The 20,409-nt window shown below is 33.2% G+C and overlaps 4 protein-coding genes across 6 annotated transcripts; 3 read left to right on the forward strand and 1 right to left on the reverse strand.

Annotated features, from left to right (window-relative positions):
• Positions 1–3,683: 3,683 nt before the first annotated feature.
• LOC104728348 (transcription factor TRY) lies at positions 3,684–5,396 on the forward strand. The gene is made up of 3 exons (XM_010447341.2): positions 3,684–4,013; positions 4,422–4,509; positions 4,982–5,396. The coding sequence occupies exons 1-3, from the start codon at positions 3,947–3,949 to the stop codon at positions 5,154–5,156; spliced, it is 330 nt and encodes a 109-aa protein (XP_010445643.1). The 5' UTR covers positions 3,684–3,946; the 3' UTR covers positions 5,157–5,396.
• Positions 5,397–7,427: 2,031 nt separating this feature from the next.
• On the reverse strand, positions 7,428–10,017 carry LOC104728355 (transcription factor SPEECHLESS). The gene is made up of 3 exons (XM_010447347.3): positions 9,392–10,017; positions 8,499–9,128; positions 7,428–7,681 (listed from the first exon to the last, which is right to left on the reverse strand). Exons 1-3 carry the CDS (start codon positions 9,782–9,784, stop codon positions 7,613–7,615), a joined length of 1,092 nt encoding a protein of 363 aa, XP_010445649.1. The 5' UTR covers positions 9,785–10,017; the 3' UTR covers positions 7,428–7,612.
• Positions 10,018–16,543: 6,526 nt separating this feature from the next.
• LOC104728364 (uncharacterized) lies at positions 16,544–18,762 on the forward strand. 3 transcript variants are annotated; one of them, XM_010447353.3, is made up of 4 exons: positions 16,580–16,740; positions 16,819–17,333; positions 17,460–18,369; positions 18,470–18,762. In XM_010447353.3, the coding sequence occupies exons 2-4, from the start codon at positions 16,844–16,846 to the stop codon at positions 18,501–18,503; spliced, it is 1,434 nt and encodes a 477-aa protein (XP_010445655.1). In that variant the 5' UTR covers positions 16,580–16,740; positions 16,819–16,843; the 3' UTR covers positions 18,504–18,762. The 3 variants fall into 3 exon arrangements, with proteins under 3 accessions (XP_087343408.1, XP_010445655.1, XP_010445664.1); XM_010447362.3 differs by having other exon boundaries at positions 16,602–16,740; positions 17,460–18,368; positions 18,455–18,762; XM_087487282.1 differs by lacking the exon at positions 16,819–17,333 and having other exon boundaries at positions 16,544–16,740.
• A 555-nt stretch (positions 18,763–19,317) lies between these two features.
• On the forward strand, positions 19,318–19,911 carry LOC104728378 (arabinogalactan protein 22). Its single transcript, XM_019236053.2, has 2 exons — positions 19,318–19,562; positions 19,699–19,911. Exons 1-2 carry the CDS (start codon positions 19,445–19,447, stop codon positions 19,770–19,772), a joined length of 192 nt encoding a protein of 63 aa, XP_019091598.1. The 5' UTR covers positions 19,318–19,444; the 3' UTR covers positions 19,773–19,911.
• Positions 19,912–20,409: the final 498 nt, after the last annotated feature.

Consider the following 20,409-nt stretch of genomic DNA (forward strand, 5'->3'; position numbering starts at 1 on the left):
AATTATATATTCGGTAGACTTAAATTTGATATAGAGTTGTTTTTGGTAGATTACGCCAATTGTTGCTACCTAAATATTTTTTCTACCTTTTTTTGTCTCTTAAATGCATTACACAAATTATATTTTAAAAACGATTATTGTACCATAAATAGTGAATTGTTTATTTTCATAAATTGTGCGCTGTATTTTGCAACTGACGTGTCACAATATAGGTTAACTGTAATACGGCAATTTTCAAAATTTGTATGGTACAACGTACAACAATCCATTTTGAAATAGGATTATTTCATGTAGAAAAGTTGTGTAGCTTTACCGCAATACAATTCACACGAGAGTAAATAAGAAATATAACTTTTAACTATGATGATTGATTAGACCAGCTGACAAGTCATACCAATTATTCGAAAGAGTAAACTGACCGTCTAATAATGCTGGTGAAGCCTACAGGCTAAAAAATTGCTGTTACGTACAAGAACATCATCACTCTAGTAATCGTGCAGGTTTGTTGTTTGAAGAAGTTCCTCTAAGTTTTTTTTTTCTCTTTCTCAAATTCCACTGTGCTGATTTTCACAGCACATTATTTTGCTGAGATTCAGTACTTTTGTTCTGTGCAGTGCGGAGTCTATTCAGTTAGAGTTCTACTCTACATGTTACGATTTGATATGATCTTGTGTACGTGCTTTTGCTTTCTGTAGGAAATTATTTTAACTTTAGTGTTGGAATCATTTATATATCTATATAAATATATTATTATATGTTTCACAGGACTAGGCTGGTCAAAGTTAGCGAATGAATTAGTTGAAGTCTTAGTTTAGAAATTCGGATGTTTACCAAAAACGTCAATACTACTTTTCATAATATTATAATCATGATTTGTAATATAAAGCCGTATTTTTTGGTTTTTTTTGTTCTCCCCTAAGTTGGTATGATGAAATTTATGTTTATTCCTCTCATAACATTTTTTTGGCAACACAGATTTTTGTTTTGACATTTATTTATGATGAGAATAATTGATATATCAAATTGAAATTTTCAACCATGGTTTGGTATGGGTACAGTAGTCTTCAGATGATAGTGAATATTTTTGGCTAGTTCCAGAATTTATACGAAAGAAAACATCAAGAAAAAACAAAAAATGACTCACAAATACCTTAGGAAAAATAAAAATAAAAGATTATACGTTCAATCTTAATTAATTTCACCTACGTAGTCTCCTCGTCGTTCAATCCGATCGAGTCCATCCTTTGGGCTCATAACTTTTATGTCAAAAATAAATTTACTCATACGATGTTTATGAATAAGGCTAAGTGAATCTACTCAATTCTGTTGCTAAATGTATAGGCAGTTAAGTGAATATTCTGATTCGTATTATCGTATATGATGTTATTTCAACAGAAAGCAGCAGAAACATTCATTCATTGGACCACCTTAAATGTTGTTGACCAATCAAAACATCTATAGTTCAACGAGTTTTTTTAAATTTAATTCGAGCTTTTACTTTGTGGGGTTTAAACTGATATTTTAATGATCAGGTTTAATAGAATATTATACACTATACATATATATGGGGATGCGTATTATATGTGGACTCATTTGATGCGTTACGAATAAAGATGTTTACTTAGGACTAAGAATGTTAGTTGAATCTTACCAACAGCTGCAACCATGTTTCAAATCGCTTCAATACTTCTTTTTCTTTCTTATAACTCTCTTAACTAAAAAACTAGAATTCTTTAATGGCAATTCTTTTATGATTAATCTATCATCTTCTCTTCTTTTTTGGGGTAATAATCAAATTTATTGTCCAACAAAAGAAAAAAAGAATAATTTGTACAAGAGTTTAAATTTTAATTAAAGTGGAAAGAGAAAATATATAGTGATTGCTTTTATGATTAATTTTTCCAGGAGACAATAGCCAACATGTCACCATCTTTGTACATATGTTGTTTAAAGATGGTATAGTAAAATCAAATTATTACAAAAGGTAATCACATATTTGTCCTTTTGTACAGGGTATATCCATAATTTTATGACATTGCATTTAGCTATACTAAGTTACTAACCAATTCCTTCTTTTTGCTCCTAACCGAAGACACATTTTCATTCAATGCATTCTTCAATCTATGAAAAAACATTAATAGCAACCGATTTGACGAGGTTTATCCGCCCTTCTACGAACTTTATGCAACAGCCCTAGCGCTTTGACAGCTGAACAAGGGCTTCAGGAGCCGTGATATAGGATTCACCTTCCGCAATGTCTTCAACAGGTGAACCACCTTTATAACCACCTAAAAGTTGACCATGCATCAAATGCGCTCGTACAGAAATACATGTATCCCCACCTACGTGAAGCGCACACTATTTAATTAAAGATACATTTACCAAAGGTCAGAGATACTTAACCAAAATAGTTACATCACGTTGGATATGCCAAAGGCACGTTGTTCTAACGATTGTGAGCCCCGACCAACATTGTAAGAAAAATGGTACCAAAACATGGATCAAGTAGTTCTCTATATATATACTTCTCACGTATTGGTGATTACTTATTGACTTGACAATAATTTAACAAATAGATAAATTTTAGTCTCCGTTTTAATGTTTGCTACTCTACAAAAAGGAAATGATGCGATGGAATACATATATGACTCCGCCTAAGCTAAACATGAACATGGTAAGTGATCATGACCATGCTTCTATATATATATATATTTCAACTACAACCACTTCTAGTAGGAAAAAGAATGAAGGAACTAGATATTATGCATCAAATGGAGTCGAGCTAGGCTTATCTTCAACGGTTGAAACGTCTACCATACCCGTCAACAACAGTATTGGCGACATTTTTTGGTGATAGTAATTGTATACTTTGTTACAAAATTTATTGAAAAGCGTACTTTAAATGTGATGTCTCGCACTCGACTTTAATTCGTTATTTTTAATAGGTCGATTCATATTTATGATAGATATTGAATATATCGAAGAAAATGCAAATCAAGGGATTTTGGTTGTATCATGTATGAGAGAGATTGAATTTCTACAAAAGCATTCATTAAATCCTTGTGTAAAGTGGTTTCAGTATTTCGCCAGCGAAGGAGTTGCCATACAGTGTCATATGTAATGTCTTAGTCACCATAGATTCTAAAACTAAAACATATGTCAAAAAAAAAAAAAAAAAAATAGGGGTTAAATTCAAAAGCATTGCGTTGTTACCAATATTCTCATTAAAATTTTGGGATAAAAATCACTAAAATCATGTTTTTCTACTTAAATTCGGAGATCAAACAAAAATATCTATGTTTATATGGGAATGAAGATTTCGATACAAAATATGAACATTAAATATAATGAATGAAAAATTTGCTTTAAGAACTTGTATCCGGTGCCGTTTGGTTTTATAACCCTTAAAAAAACTACAGTGTAATTTAATAACAACTAAGTTTCTTAGAAAAACAAATTGGACTTGACTAAAAAAATGGAAAGAACAACAACAAACCAATAATAACTAAAACATCGTTGAAATTGCCTCTGCCAAAATTATAATCAATAAATTCGATTATTCTAAAAAGAAAGTAGGTTTAGAAAAATTGAAGAATATATGGAAAAAAATAATTTGTTAGTATCTATGAATGAGAACAAAGTTAGTCTTCAAAATACTTTCAAATCCCAATAAAAAGGACTTCATCACCATGTGTATATGAGAGTGTCAACGACAAGTCTACACAAAGGCTAAGAGGTCAACAAGACCACACAACACTTCTTACTATTAGTTTGCAAAGGCTGTTCGTTGGACATTTCCTTCTCTCTCCTCTTCTCCTCTTCTTCTTCTTCTCCGCTCTATAAACTCTCATCTCTCACCTCTTTATCTCCTTACATTCTTCAAACCCAAAAATTTCATCACATTATATTTTTCTCTCCATTTTTTTTTTCCTAACCTCAATTATTAATGGATAACACTACTGACCGCCGTCGTCGTCGTAAGCAACACAAAATCGCCCTCCATGATTCTGAAGGTCCCTTCCTATTCTCTATATACTTTCTACATCCAATTTTACTCTGTTTTCATATCTCTTCATGTGTAGAAGAAAGCAAGAAAGCTGGATGCTTCTATAACTTTAGTCTTATCCATTATCAAAAACAAAGCAAAAATGCTTTTTCCCACCTTGGAATTTACTAGTTCCAAGGATCCGAATAAATTTTTATTTGAGAGTATACTTGTATAGAAAACGAGGGATACGTTCAATTTCTAAATTAGTAACACCTCGTGCTAACTTTAAAAAAACTTATCAAGATAAGTTTTCAGTTTTAACATAATAATTATTTATTGTTTAAAAGAATATACTTGCCTCTTCTCAGGTATATTGGAGTATATTTTATGTTAAGTTTTGAGTTTAATTGGTTGAATCTATAACTATGTGCAGAAGTAAGCAGTATCGAATGGGAGTTTATCAATATGACTGCACAAGAAGAAGATCTCATCTTCCGAATGTACAGACTTGTCGGTGATAGGTAACAATTTCATTCTTCTTATTATTCTTTACTTCTTCTGTCTATAATCTCGGCCTAAAATTTAAAGTTATATTTTTAGACATTTCTAAACAATTTAATTAATATGCAAGTATTAACAATTTTTTAGATACGTTTGTTTAGGCATGTACTTTACATATATGTACAGTGTACCATGTTGTAGAAGGGAGCACATGGCTTCCACTAATTTTTTTTGTCTAAAAAAGAAAGCACATTTAATTAAAGCTATCACGTTCATTAAATTACATACGTACCACACACACATATGTAGAGATAGACATAAGTACCTAATTTACTTTTCTTATCTGTTAGTACTAATGTATAAATGCTTGGCTGGCTCAAATATGGAAATTTGAACTGACAAACCATACAATATTTTGGAAAGAAAATATAAATGCTACAATGTTTTTTTGGATAAATAAAAATAGGATAATTTTATTTTGTTTGGAATTAGGTGGGATTTAATAGCAGGAAGAGTTCCAGGGAGACAGCCAGAGGAGATAGAGAGATATTGGATAATGAGAAACAGTGAAGGCTTTGCTGAGAAACGACGTCAACTTCACTCATCTTCTTCCCACAAACATACCAAACCTCACCGTCCTCGTTTTTCTATTTATCCTTCTAATTAGAGAATTTTAATTAATTATATTTTGTTTTTATCAAGCCCCACCACCACCCAAACGAGAAAATGAAATTTAAAAAAAAAAAAATAATAGATGTATAGTAGTGGTTCTTGTTAGTTTGAAGGATTTAGCATCTATTGTTTTCTTTTTGCTGTGTCTTTTTTATTATAATGTAGGTTTCAATTGGTACTCAGCTTTAATCCGTGCGGTTAAGTTTCTATACTATAGGTTTCAATTGGTACTCAACTTTAATACGTCCGGTTCAATTTTGTTGTGCTCGTCTACAACTCATATATCCACACTACTAAGTTTTTAACATGATACTACTATATATTGCATTATTCAATCATGTAACTAAACCATTTAGAAAATAAAATTATGTATTTATAGACTTTCAGAGAACTTATCTATCGGTAGCCACAACATATTTGAAAAACGGTTGAATAATAGTTTAATTAGTGACAAACATTGTTTAACAGTGAAGAATTCACAAATATTAGTTGTAGACTTATAGTTGAGTGATACACTTTGACGAAACTTTTTTTTTTTTTTTTTTTTTACGAAACTAATGAAATAATATATCTATACCAAAAATTAAATTACTCCAATTTCCTCTTAAAACGTAGCTTAAAATACAAACACATAATGTAAATTGTAAACTGTGTAGTGTGTACCACCAACACAAAATCATAAAACGTCCGTCTCATTTGGTAACGGACTAACACGTTACGGACGTTTTGCTTCTCAAACTGATTTGTCATGGACACAACAAGCCAAACGGATAGAATTTTGGGCTAATATGCTTTTCATGATTACGTAACCAAACGATTCATTTCGGCCTAAAAGCTACATATGTCGTTTCACATAAACTACAAAAACTCTAATAGTATCCAATTTGTAGGCAAGTCACACTGCATGTCACTATATAGTATCCAAGTCACTACATATGTCACTACATAAACTATAAAGCAATTTGTAGGCCCAATAGTATCCAATTTAGTTGAACCATTATTTAATAAGGTACGAGTGCAACCAAGTAATTCAATGGTCCAAAAGATATGCTCAAGTCCACCTTTCACAGCCCACTTGTAAGTTCACCATTAGTGTATACTCTGCGCTATGCTCTCGGACTCGAACTATATCGATCAGGTATCTTTTTTCTTTCTTTTTTTTTTTCTCTTCATTTTTATCAACTCTTTATCTCTTCATACCCAAAAAAAGGACACAGTTCTAGAGAAAAAAAAAAATATATCGATCTCTAGTTCAAAATTTTATTTCGTTTGACACCATTGGCATATCAAGTCTTCATCTTCAGCAAACTCCTACGTAAACATTTTACATAATTCTTTCAATAAGATTCTACTGATAAAAATGTGAAACGAGACATTTGAATTATTTCTTACACAAATACGTATAAAAATGTGCAGATATTGATATTTTAATCTGGAGACAATGAGCGTGTTCGTTTGTCTGACGCAGGCGGCTGCGACAGCGGCAGCGACTGCGGCAAACGCAACTTTTTTGATCGCCGCAACTAATCGACGTCCAAAATTAGAATCAGCGTTCGCCGCAGCGTCTTGCCGCAAGCACCTGCGGCAACCAAACGAACAACAACACATGCGGCTGCCGCAGCCGCAGGTACTTGCGACGACGAAACGAACAGGCTCAATATATAACCCATAGCGGAAAAAAAGCAAAACAACTTCTTACGATCAAGAGGAGTATACTTTTTGGATAAATCAAATTAACATCATTACTTCCCTATAAAACCGATTCTTTCAATCCATCTTTAACATCCCTCTTTAAGTCTTTATATCCCTCCAAAATTTAAGATGCAAGATTAATTTTTATTCATAAGAAACTCATACACTGTTGTTCATTCATATGCACAGAGCCGGCCCAAAGGCCAAGTCCATGAAGCATGAGCTTGTGGCTTTATTTTCTGCTGTGTATTTTATATATAACTTTCGGCCTTATTTTCCAAAAAATGTGTTTAGTCTAGTGGCATTTGTCTTTGTTAGTGGGAATGAGTTCATGGGTTCGATTCTGATTAATAGCACAACGGCCCTTTTATTTTAATTTGATTGTGGCCTTTATTAACAAAGAGACGGCTCTGCATATGCAATTACAGCTACAATGCCCGATGTAATAACAAAAACAAAGTTACATAGTAGGAGTAGTCTACTCTAATTTTGTAGTTTAAGAAAAAAAAATTACACGTGACAAAGCTGTTATATAAGAAAGCTGATAAATTTTAAAAACTCACTTATACCTATATTAGTTATAATCAAGTAATATTCATTGAAATTTAAAATAACATTTTGATTCAAAAGGAACTCCGAACCATATCTCTGTAGAAAATGTTTGAAGATAATTTAAATTAAGGATAATAAGGAGACAAAGTGAGTACGTACTGGTCTCTCGTTAGGGAATCTATACGAAAGATGTATTAAATCCTTCTTTTATTGGCAGAATGTTTGCTGAATTTGTTGAGCCAGTTCTTCTGCACTTAGTTGGCACTCAATTCCAATCTATCAAAACAAAAACAAAAATATAGATAAATAAATAATTTTGTCTATAACCAAAGAAAAAGAGATATTTTTAATCAACTTAATTACTAAACACCTACTCTGCACTGCAGGGAGACATATTTTATATGTAATAGCATGTTTATTTGATCTTCGATCGCATTATAACCAAATCATCAATAATAAAATCTAGACTAAAATTTGGACCTACAGCCATTGTATAACTTCTTCATTGTACAAATGTGTGTACTTATTGGAAATAGAACTAATTAAGTCTTGACACGAAACTAAGACAGCCTGATTTATTTGAATAAAATTCAAATATATAGAATAATTTATTTAGAAATTAAGATTTTAGGCGCTCTTCAATGTTCATATAGAATTGTATACGATATATCGAGACACGTGTTCTTTCACGCCTTGTTCCTTTCTAAGAAAGTCAAATGTATATTTTTTTTTTTTATCGGATGTCCCCGAAGGGACAAGAAAGTCAAATGTATATATTAAGAGTTTTAGTGAAAGTATACAAAACAAATAATAGTTTAGTTTTGTATGCTTGTGAGCAATCTGACACCCTACGTTTGTGTGCATATATATACAATGTAGATAAGAATTTTATGTATCATATATTGAATTTCTTATAAATCAAATGTGTATGAATTTATGTGAATCTCAATGAATTATTACTTATTACACTACCCTACCATTTCTTCCCCCACCATATATCCTATGTACGAAATATAAATGTTCTGAAATACACTCATGAAAAATGACAAAAGCAAATCTGTGAAAATTAATTAAGGTGATTATTCGTACGTACCTTGATGGTGAAAGAATTAAGCATGGTTTCGTCGACGGTGTTAATATTAACCTGAAGAATCTCAAGAGCCAAATCTTCAAGAGCAGCAATTATCTTCATAACTTGTCCCGGGATCTTATGCGACACCGTTTTGAGTAGCACGTTAGCTCCTGAGAACTTCACTTCTACGTCAGCCAAAGCCGATTTTGAGTTAGCAACAAGTTCATTAATCACACTACTCTCATGGTTACTACTGACTGAAGGAGAGGAAGAAGATGAAGCAGGAGAGTATGGAGGTGGGTCTCCTAAGCTGCTGCAACTAGCCAGTGAGCTATAAGAACGAAGCGGAAGCTGTGGGATGAGCGGTAGTTGCGGCGGAATGGCCCTGTATGGGCTTGTGGGCTGAGGTGTTCGAGGGCTTATGGGAGGGAGAAGGAGATGGTGAGGTATCTGGTGGTGGTTGATGCGCGGACTAAGAGGCGGTTTCCGCGGACTTAGAACAGGCGGTGAAGGACGAGGGCTCGGGACAAGTCTTGGGCTTAGGACTTCGGCGTAGGTCTTACGTTGTTTCTTGGCTTCTAAAGATTGAAGAACTTGTTGTAACTCGCTTATGTACTCCACAACTCCTCCTATGATGGATGCTTGGTCCCCCTTTTATTATTAGGTTGGTTTGTGAGGAAAGAAAGAAAATATAAGTCAATATAAACAATCTATATATCACATTGTGACATGAAAGAAAAAAAAAAATTGAGATGATTAGTGGGACCAAATGTCAATTTTAATTGTCATTATTCTTAAAAAAAACATAGATATGATATTTTGATGTATGATAGATAGGTACACCAAAAAGATTAGTTGAACGTATAATATTAATTAGTCGACTAAGATAATTTATGGATATATTGAGAGTATACCCGTTTGACGTAGAAACAAGGCATAAGAGAACGTAAGACGGTTAAGTGCTCGTTCATTTGCTTTCTCCGGTTACGTTCCACGGTTACATGAGACATCTTTTGTTGCCCATCTTGCTTATTATCTTCTTCTCCTTCTCCGTCTTCTTCTTCTTCGTCCTCATCTTTCCCGGTTTCTAGTCTTTGCTTTTTCCTCTTAGGAGATGAGTTTTCATAATCTTGATCCTTAACTAACTCCTTGGAACTCATCGTTCCATCGTTAGGTGTAGATGCAGCTGTCGGAGATACCTCTCCGGCGCCTTCAAGACTCTCTAAGATGGCAAAAAGATCATCTCCGGCTAGTGAAGTGTCGACGAATTCACACTCTTCAAGAAAATCCGGTATTATCTCCTGCATCGTGACTAGAAATATTTTTTTTCTCTCTCTCTCTTCCTCGTTCGTTGTTTTGTCTTAAAGTTGGATTTGAAAACCAAAAAAAAAATCCAAAAAAAAAGAAGAAGAAAGATTTAGAGAAAGAAAGAGACGCCAAAAGACATATCAAGTTGAGAAAGAGAGATAAAGAAAGTGAATGCCAAAAGGAGTAAATATGAGGGACTCGCATTCATCGAGGACTAAACTATCGCTATCAAATTTCAATTTTTATTATTATATTTTGATAGGGCTATTTATTATGCGGTTTGTGCCGTTGGATGAAATTTGGGGAGAATCTAGGTTTTTCGTGTCTCTTTAACGTTTTAGATATAAATATGCATATGTATATGTATGGTACGTCTTATTGTATACTTTATAAGAGAGATAAAGGTTGCATATTGCAAAGGGAAAGATACATAAATTCCTTAGGAAAAGATTTTTATGGATTTTTTTGGGGGGTAAAATTTTGAAAATTCACAAGCTCGATCGGTATAATTGTTTGTTGTACACACAAACATGGAATGCACATAAACGCGGATATGTACGTTCTTACTACTTTCTTCTTTGTATTTAAATATTTGGGTTGCGAATGGTCCGACCAATCCCGGTTTTCGAGTAAATATAAGAAAGAAACAAAAAAGTATTTGAAATTAGTGAATTCACATTTATTTTAGCGCCTCACTCGTGAGACAATCAATTGAATGAGATGTTGTACATATTCACATTATAAATCATTATTATAAAGAAAATCAACCAATACATATTTAGACACTTTTTTATGATTGATGCATCAATTTCAAACATGTTATCTGACGATAACTGAATCAAACAAATTATTTTCACTTCGAGCCTATCTTTTGGCCTTTTCTAATTTCAAAGTTTAATCTAAACTTTGAAATCGGTTCCATATATAATGATCTGTTTTTACCGTTTTTATTCAAAACCTATCGGTTTACAAAATGTTAGTTCGGCTCAGAAGGAGCCTTACATGTTCAACTTATTTAAAAACAAGCTTAGAATAGATAGAATCTGAATTTAACAGCAATGGTAATATAGAAGTATTATATATATTATATATTAAGAAGATGCAACTCAATATATACACCTCTTTTGTAGGTTCATCTATAAACTGATACAAGGATAAACCCTTTAACCCAAAAAAAAAAAATGATGCAAGGAGCAAACAAATTTGTTTCAAGAAAATAAAAGACAAGGGATAGATCTAAGACAATAAATATTTGATGTCATACTAGTCGTGTCTCATTTTGTCTCATCAAAATCAAATTATTTCTTGAGGAGCCACCCTTGATATCATTTGTACTTTCCCTTTCAAAAAAATTTTCGATCGTTTGAATTTTTTTGTTATATATATATGTTTTTGTATATATTAATGAGTCCATTAAAATGTTTTAGAAAAATAAACGAAAATTTAAGAAGATGGAGCCAAGACAAACCAGGTAGTCGTTAGGTTTGAAGTTAATGTGTTGGCTGTCAGATGTTATATTTACCTGACCATGTCTTTTTAGTAACGGGTATCGTCTCTTTATGTTTTGTTTCTAGCCCAAACTTAACGAAACAGCATCAACTAAACAAACTATATTTGTTTTTTTTTAATGCAATGTTTATATAATTTGCCATGAAATTATGCCTTATAATTATACAAATCACTTCTTGATTTTAATACAATGATAACATGTCACAAAATCCAGACGCGGATCTAAAAAAAAAAGAAAATTAGTTTTCATGAATCCACATATGGTACGGTTAGATGTGACTAAACTCAAATTCGGTTTTCGATTTTAATCACACAGGACGAACTTAATGCACTGTACATATAAACAATATACGGACAATGTTCCTAGTTTAATTTTTCAGTGACTTTGATGTTTTAGGGGACACAGTAATCTAACTAAAGTTTAATTATGCATGCCTGCATAATATTAATTTGATATGACTCGGATCCAAGGTAGTATTATTCAGTTTCATATAGTATATACGGTTACCCTTTTTATGGAGACTATGACATGTTTTTAATATTCGTACAGTTTTGTCTTGCTCTATTTATTTCGTAAATCAGAGTCGACATTTCTATAACAAATTAACACCGTTGCTCGTGATATAGCTATAACAAAAGAAAAGGGTTGAAATTAATTGATTTTATATATGACATAACGAAACGTTACGTTGATTATATTCTTCCTGCAGTCTCGATTAAAAAGTCATGAGTTGTCGTCGATAATTACAATTCAAAAACAAACAAACAAAAACTCGATCGACTACAAGGAATATACTATGAATACTGAAATTTATTGCATTTTATTATAATAATTGACTTTTGAAGCAATTAATCAGATAACTGAGGATGAGAAAGTTGCCAAGTTGTGCAGGAATCAAAATCTGTAAGTTGAGCAGCAATCAGTACTTCGGAAACAAGTATAATAAAGATGGTGGGCGGCTTTCAATGAACGGACACGCCATCTCCGTGCCCGAGATTCTACTTCTTCATTCATACACATGCATGTCGATACTATATACCCATCATACATGGATCCATATGTTATCACATATATTGAGAGTATACACATAAACATATACATGTATATTATATATCTCCTTAATGCACTGATCATGATCTTGTAGCGGGTTTTAGGTTTTGGTTTTGTAAAGCGTTCATAATAAACAAGATTTGCTTTCCAATTTAGATTAAATTTTCTATGTACATATAGTTGGATCTTATTAGTTGTGAATTAGATAGTCATTTTTCAGATACTTATTATTAATGAAAAATACAATTTACATATCATTTTTGGGACGACGTTCATCGATAATTTGTAGTTTCAGTTCTTTTTAGTCATTGGTTTTGTTATATATATATATATATATATATGAGACAAAGATAGGTTTATGACAAATGAATCAGTTTTCCAAAAGTAGCACCGACTCAAGCTCGGTTCCAAATGTTTAATTTTGTCTCAATTTGGTTTCCAAATCACTCGCACTCATTTTCTGGATCATACATCGGATGTATATGGATGTCAAACCTTTTAAGTCCTCTTATATCTTATATATGTTTCTAAAACTCTTATAAGATCAAAGACATTACTTACGTGGTCGTAGTTTCAACATGACCGAAACCCAATTTTCTGTTAGTGTGTTCACTAAGTCATTTCATAATACATATATAGATGAGATATAAATTAAGAGACTAGTAATTTGAGGTTATGTTAAATTAGATATATCTAAAACTACATATAAACTTTCATCTAGCATATGTAAACTTCCTTTTTTATTTAGATATAACTAAAACTACAATTTAATATTTAAAAAAATTATTTTTTGAATGAATCTGAGTTTTTGGTTTAGAACAACAGACATATATAGCCCATCGAATAACACATTTACCAAACTACTTATATAGTTGGTTAAGTCAATTTTATTTATCTTTATCTCTCTAGTTTCTTAATGAAATTCACATTCATAACAATATATATATGCGCATCCCGAACCCTCTATATTGAACGCATGCATGTAAACGTTTCGTTAGTCTATAGAGTATACAAATTTGCATGCATGTGTGTAGCTGTATGTATGGGGACGACTCACGTAATTGTGAATTTTGACAGTGTTAGTAGCATTGGGACCAAAACGCTGTATGCCCTAAATGGCTATATGCTACACCTGCATCCTAAAATCGATTCAGAGAAGGAAAAAAAAAAACCCTAAGTTTGTAGCTTTGAACTAAAATCAGCTCTAAAACCCTAGCTCTGATCAAAACATTAAATGACTCATTGAGATACATCAAGGACTTGCGCGAGTTGATAAGGCTCACAAGAGATTAATATAAAATTAATGTAGAACCCTAAATTTGTAGAATCCTAATTAAAGATAAGCAAATGAATAATGATATCTAGACACAAATTTATGCAGTTGAACCAATTAGCTAGCAAGTTTTGTAATTTACTTTCAAGTTTCAACCCTCTCATTTTAATGATTTTTCTTTCTTTGGTAAAAGGCTTCTTTTTAATGAAATTTAAATTCATGATATATAAACATCGTCGCCAACTTTTACTTTTGTCCATTTGAAATTCAAAATTTTAATTATTTATTTATAGATAGTATATATTACATACTTGTCTCTATCTATACGTGCTTTTATTACATTTGCATGACAAAAATTTAATTTCCTTAATTTCTGCCTGCACCCTACCTACGTATAACATCCCTACACGTCTCTCGTCTCTGTAATTCGGCAGTCACTAGGACACGACTATATGGTGTTGCATATAACCAGGGGCGGACCCATGTAGTGGTTAGGCAGGTCAAGTGACCTGGTAAAATGTTGAAATAAAGTTTTTCTGCACATGAAGTACTGAAATTCTTGTAGCAAAGTTGGTTTTATTTAGTAGTTTGACACCCCAAACCCAGGTTCAATTCTCCTATACTACATAAATGATCTTTTTTTTGTGAGTTTAAATATTTAACTGCTTATAAAAAAATTATTGACCGGGATATATTTTTTTCCTGGGTCCACCACTGCATATAACTATGTGTATATCTCTCTATGTTACATATCAACTGTAAAATTGTGAACATATACATAAATTGGCAAAATGCGTTGTACTAGAAGCAGAATCTAAAGGATTTTGAATGATGACATTTTTTATTTCTATTTGTTTATTTGGGTAAAAAAACAAAATCGATTATAGTAGAAACAAAATTGTAGAAGTAGCTGAAAAGGTGAATGAGTTGGGTCCTACTAAAACTTTAATCACTACGAAGATCTGAAATATCATTTACTCTCACCACGAAATACATGAGTCAAACTTTATTGCACTCTCTCTCTCTCTCTCTCTCTCTCTCTCTCTCCCATCGCACTGTGCTTTATTGCATGATTACAAGTTATGAGTTTCATCATCTATGTAAGACAAATATCGTAGGTAATAATTGTGTTTGTAGAACAAATGGGTTTCCTAAAAAACAACTTAGCTCATAATCGTTTTCTTTTCCGATTTACAGTAAATGATACTAATAGAACAATCTGTTGATCTTTTAAATATCAAGAACAATATTTTAGAAAATACTGTAGTAAGTTTCACAAAAGTAGTAGGAGAGGGTTATAGAGATCCTTTTTGATAGGAAAGTAACATAGTCCTCTAGAGGAAAGTTAAGGAACAAAACAAAACATGTAAGTCCATCAAAAAGACAAATTTCGTACTTATTGATGATCAGTTGAAATGCCTAGAACATTGAAAATGTTTTAACAAATAATAATAATAAGCATCTTGTAATTTTTTTTTTTTTTTTGATAAAAACATCTTTGTAGATTTCAGTCAACTATTCTGATGGCTGCAGATACAGGCCACAATTATAATTTTTGAAAACTATCCTAACATTCATTAAACATTTGCAACAAATGGACCTAACTGGTAATAATATTAGTACATGATACAAATGCCATGCATGTTTTAGAACAAACAAGACATCCTCCTCGGAGTGAAACAGTTGATTTCCAAGTAGTGTTGTCTTTATATTATAATTGGACCAGTGTTTAAATTTGCAAGACACATTAATGACTTGGAGACAGCCCACATATAAAACATTTCATAAAGGCTACGTACTATTTTATGTGACCGCAAATTAAAGAGCAAGAAATAATACTCTTTCGTTCAGAAATGGATGATTTGTTGAACGAGTATTGATCATAACTCCTAAATTGTAGTTTAGTATTAAAAAAATTTGGGCCACAATTATAATAATGACGGCTAGATTTTGAAGAAGTAATGACTTCTCGGAAATATGAGGGGACCCGTAAGACTCTTGATTATTGCATACTCCAATTAGATTCGCCCACAAGTGAATGCCATGTCCCCATCTTCTACTCAAATCGTAATGAGTGGTTATTGTTATGCACCTTTTTGTGATGTGGTTCATGCATCTTCACTTTTTTCTTTTTTACTCTTCCAGTTTAAATCAAATTTCGCAGAACCTTAAACTTGAATGCTTCAAAATTGATAATTTTGTAAATCTCGTGCATATGCATCGACTAACCTAACATATGTTAGCTATTTGTGATTGTTTTTATCTTTATAACCGAGTTGTTATTTAGTCTCACATGATTCTTCGTTAATTTCATGTATCAACTAGCCTAGCATTTCAACTTAGATATACATACATACATACATACATACATACATACATATTTCATTAAATATTAGTAGTGTTGAGCTAGCCAACAATGCAATAATCATGAAACAAACTGGATCCATTTAAATATCAATGTATGGAGAATTTAACAAGGGTTGACTTGACTTGTTCCAGTTACCAAAACAAGTAAAATTTTGTTACTTTTTTCCCTCTCGAGTGGTGCAACAGACGAGGTACGAACAAAACTCTTGTCAGATTAAAAAAAAAAAAACTTATACTGAAACTAGCCAGAAGGTAAAAAAAGAGCAATCAATTTTTAACTTCTAAGGAGACAACAAATGCAAGAATAATCAATCTTTGTAAATAAGCTTCAAGAATGTCGTCTGGTCCGGACTTAAAAAATGTGGACCTCTAGTCTTTGTTTCCCCATTTATAAACTCTCCGTACCTTAAAAATTAAAACATAAGCAGCAAGCATCCAATGGCTCATTAATGGGCCAATTAAAAATTTAGCCTTATGGTCCATAAGTGAGCCCACTTAGACGCTTCTATTCACAATCGTCGACTTGGCAAATCTAAAAAACACGCGTCCGCACGTGACACCGTGTCGTGTTTACTAGGGTTTGTGAAGAAGTCTGTAACTGTTGTTACTCAAAAGAAATTAGAAAGTTCTTTTTTTTTTTTCTTTCTCCGATTAGTCTACTACTCTTCTCATCTCCTGTTTATTAGGGTTTGGAATAAAGAATGTTGCGATCAATTCTTGTTGTTTTGTTTGTACGCAAGTTCTGAAAATTTGAGGTACGGTTTAAGTTTCTTCTGTATGTAATTGCTTTGTGTATATTAGGAGACTTGTTGATCCTAGGGTTTTAATTCTAGTTTTAAAGAAGAAGAGTTTTTCGCAATGTCTATAGAAGTGAAGTCGATGGATCAAAATTGTCGGTGTCTTGAGTTAGAAGAAAGGGTTTTGAAAAGTGAAGAAAAGTACACCGAGTTAGAAACAGAGTTGCAGAAACAGAACAAAGAGTGTGAATCACTTGAACTGAGGATTAAGGAATTGGAATCTGAGAAGTTAGTAGTGGAAGAAGAGTTGAGGAATCTTAAAGAATCTGAGGAGAGTTCATTGGTTGAGCAGATGATGGTGAACGGAGCGTTGGAGATTGAGAAACAGATGGCTGTGAAAGAATCTGAGGATTGGAAGACAAAGTTTGAGAAGCTTGTGGAAACTGTTCGAAAGTTAGATGAGATTGGTGGGTTTAGATATGGAGAATTGGAATTAGATGAGAATGTGAAGCTAGGATTGGAGTTAGCTAGGATCAAGAATAGTACTGAATCTTGTAAAGTGGATAAAGATTTTACGAGTAGGGAAGGGTTAGGTTATCAACAAGGTTCAGGTGAGAAGAACATATGTTTCAGCCTTTTGGGTTGACGTTAGTGAGTAGAATCATAGATCGGCTTATTAGTATAAATTTCGCTTTTACGGTGTGATGGATTTGATTTTGTTTTGTGTTTTTATGTAGGCTCGCCTTATATGACCACACCGGTTAAAGACTACTATATGTTGGGGAGAGACAGAGACAACATGTCTTCTCGGGGACGAGTAAATAAGATGTTGTCGTTTGAAGATGATGATGGTGACAAATCGACTGGTGTAGTTGATTTATGTGATGGTGAAACAGAGGAGGGAAGCGAGAAGGAGTGTGCTGATGCTAAGGATGGTTTAGAAGAGAGAAGTATTGATGAGAACTATGAAGATGATGATGTTGAATCTTGTGAAGTTAACAAAAGCACTCCTTGTGGTCGTAAGAGGAAACGAGTTATTGCTAGCGATTCAGAAACTGATGATGATGATGAAGATAATATACCGATTTCAATACTCAAGAATTTGAAACCAAGTGACCAAGAGATGGTAGATACACCGACCAAAGGAGAGAGTGGTTCCAGGAGATTGAGTGGACAGCGTCGTCGAGTATCCTCAAGACTGAGGAAACAGAGAGTTATCTCTGCTTCAAGTGAACAAAATTCACCAGAGAGAGTTGTGGGGATCCCAACAATTGGTAATGCCGAGGATGATGAGACAGCGGAAGAGACAGAGAGTGAAACCGCAAGTTTAGAAGGGTTTATTGTTTCTGATGATGATGATGATAGTCAAGGGAGTGTCAGTGAAAACTCTGATCATGAAACCGGGGAAGAGGAATCTGATGGAGAAACCGGTTATGCGGATGTCATGTCAATGTTGAGGAGGGAGAAGAAGCCCGAGAACCGGAAATGGGAGTACGAAGCAGATATGCTGGCTGATTTCGGTAAAGATCCGGAGCTTTGTATGAGAGCTGTTTGTGTTATGTATAGGCTTCAAACTGATGATGAAAAGTTGAGTAGCTCAAGCCATATCTGCAATGGTATCGGTTTCAACAAGTTTGATGCTGCAAGGTTAGTAACTAGCTATCAAACCCTTTTTCTTGATCTTTTGTTTTCTTGTTTTCTTGATTTTGCGTTCTTGAATGTTTTTGATTTGGGGGCACTTACATAGCGAGTTTTCTGACGGATGGGGATCCCAAGAATGATTTGAAGAAATCGGTTGAGGAATTGGAAGATTTCGACTATAAAGCCGTTGAGGATTGCGAAAAATTTGCATGCCGATACTGGAAACAACTCTTCAAGATATATAACAACAGAGATGATCCTTTCTTCGCTCGTCCTCCATCTCCATAATAACGTGGGGAATAAGCCTCACCGTGAACATGTTTATATTATGGTGCTTTTTGGGTCCTGATGATAACTGAAACATAGGTTGGAATGAATAAAATTTTTGTTAAAAATGTTTTTAACAGTCCAAAACATGATGAGCCTACGCACGCTCCACCAAGAACCTGGCATAATGTACAGTTTCTTCGATTGAGAGGGCATTTCTAACCTTCCAAAGTGAGCCAGGTTCAAATATGTTTACCTATAATAAAGCTATACATAACAAATAGAATACATTTTCTAATAAGAATTTAAGAACCGGATTTGTTTAATGTTTAATGAATGTTTAGTTCGGTTGAGTTCTGAACCGGATTATCACAACTGACAACTCACAACAAGTTTAAATTAGGGACTAATACAGTGATCTTCCATAAAAAGGGAAAATTACAAAACCAGGAAAGTATATCAAAGAAACAGGCTGTAAAAGATACTCATCTTTTTTGTCAAATCCTTCTCATACACAGCTTAGACACAGAACATAATTAACCGTTACTCTCGTTAAACCTCTAAATTTTTAATAAAAATGACAACGCACGAAACCAACGAGTGATTAAAGAGAGTTTAAGCTGTCTTGACCCCACGTTCTCTGTGGCATGTTTTGTTTTATTTTTGGCTATTTAACCAAATCTTTTAGGTTCCTCTGTTCTTCTATCAATCGGGTCATTTTTTTTTTTTTCTTTATTTCTGGTGAGATATTACGAAACCACCAAGAAAAAAAGATTCCTTCGCCGGAATAAATCACCGGAGATAAAGAAAAAGAATGGCGTCCCTGAAATTTCCATTGGAGATTCTCGCCGTCTTCGTCATCATCTCCGTGATTCTTTTGCCGATTGCTCATGCTCAATCTTCTTCGCCAGCTCCCGCACCCACCAGCGACGGTATTAATATTATATATATAGGACATATCTTTCATTTAATAATACCAAAACCAAAAAAAAAAAACTAAGCTAGATTGGAGAACAAGAGATTGATATTGATATTGTGTTTTTATGATTTGTGTGTGTGTTTTGGCAGGAACATCGATAGATCAGGGGATAGCGTATGTTCTAATGTTGGTGGCGTTGGCGTTGACTTATTTCATTCACTAAAATGTGATGGATCCGATCATTTTGTTTGTTTATCATCCACAATGGTTTTGCTTTTTCTCCTAGTAATTTTGTGTTCTCCAACTCTTTTGGTTTTGTGACGTGAGATTTGTAGAAAGTCAAAAGTAGGTTTTGGTCCTCATGCTTTGTTCTGTTTTTCTTGGTTGGTTTATTCATGTAATTTATTTGTTCTTGTTTAATCAATGGAAAGCGTAATTATAATAATTATCGTTCAAAGAAAAAAGAAGAAAAAAAAAAACTCTTTTATTTAATCTCATTTAGAGGGCAATCTCGGGCTGCTTGTTCCGGACACCTAATCATAATGATTCATGCCACATTTTATTTGAAAAAGCATATATGTATCCTCCAAAATCACAACTGCCATGGCCCATCGACAATCTCCTCTTTTTCGAGGCCAGTCCTTGAGCCATTCTATATATAGGTCTTATAGGAATCGACACCTCTCTCAAAGAAGGTTTGAGTGAGGGGTTCAGGATTCAACCTCCCTTGGAGAAACCATCAAATGATCTCTGGTTTATATTGGTTTACCTTTTAATTATTAGATTTGGTTAATATCACTAGTTTACACACTCGTTGTCTCAAACTCTCTCTGGTAATATTTTTAATATATATTTGTTTG

The sequence above is a fragment of the Camelina sativa genome, chromosome 2 (assembly GCF_030686135.1).
Source record: "Camelina sativa cultivar CO46 ecotype springtype chromosome 2, ASM3068613v1".
In the NCBI taxonomy this organism is placed as follows: domain Eukaryota; kingdom Viridiplantae; phylum Streptophyta; class Magnoliopsida; order Brassicales; family Brassicaceae; genus Camelina; species Camelina sativa.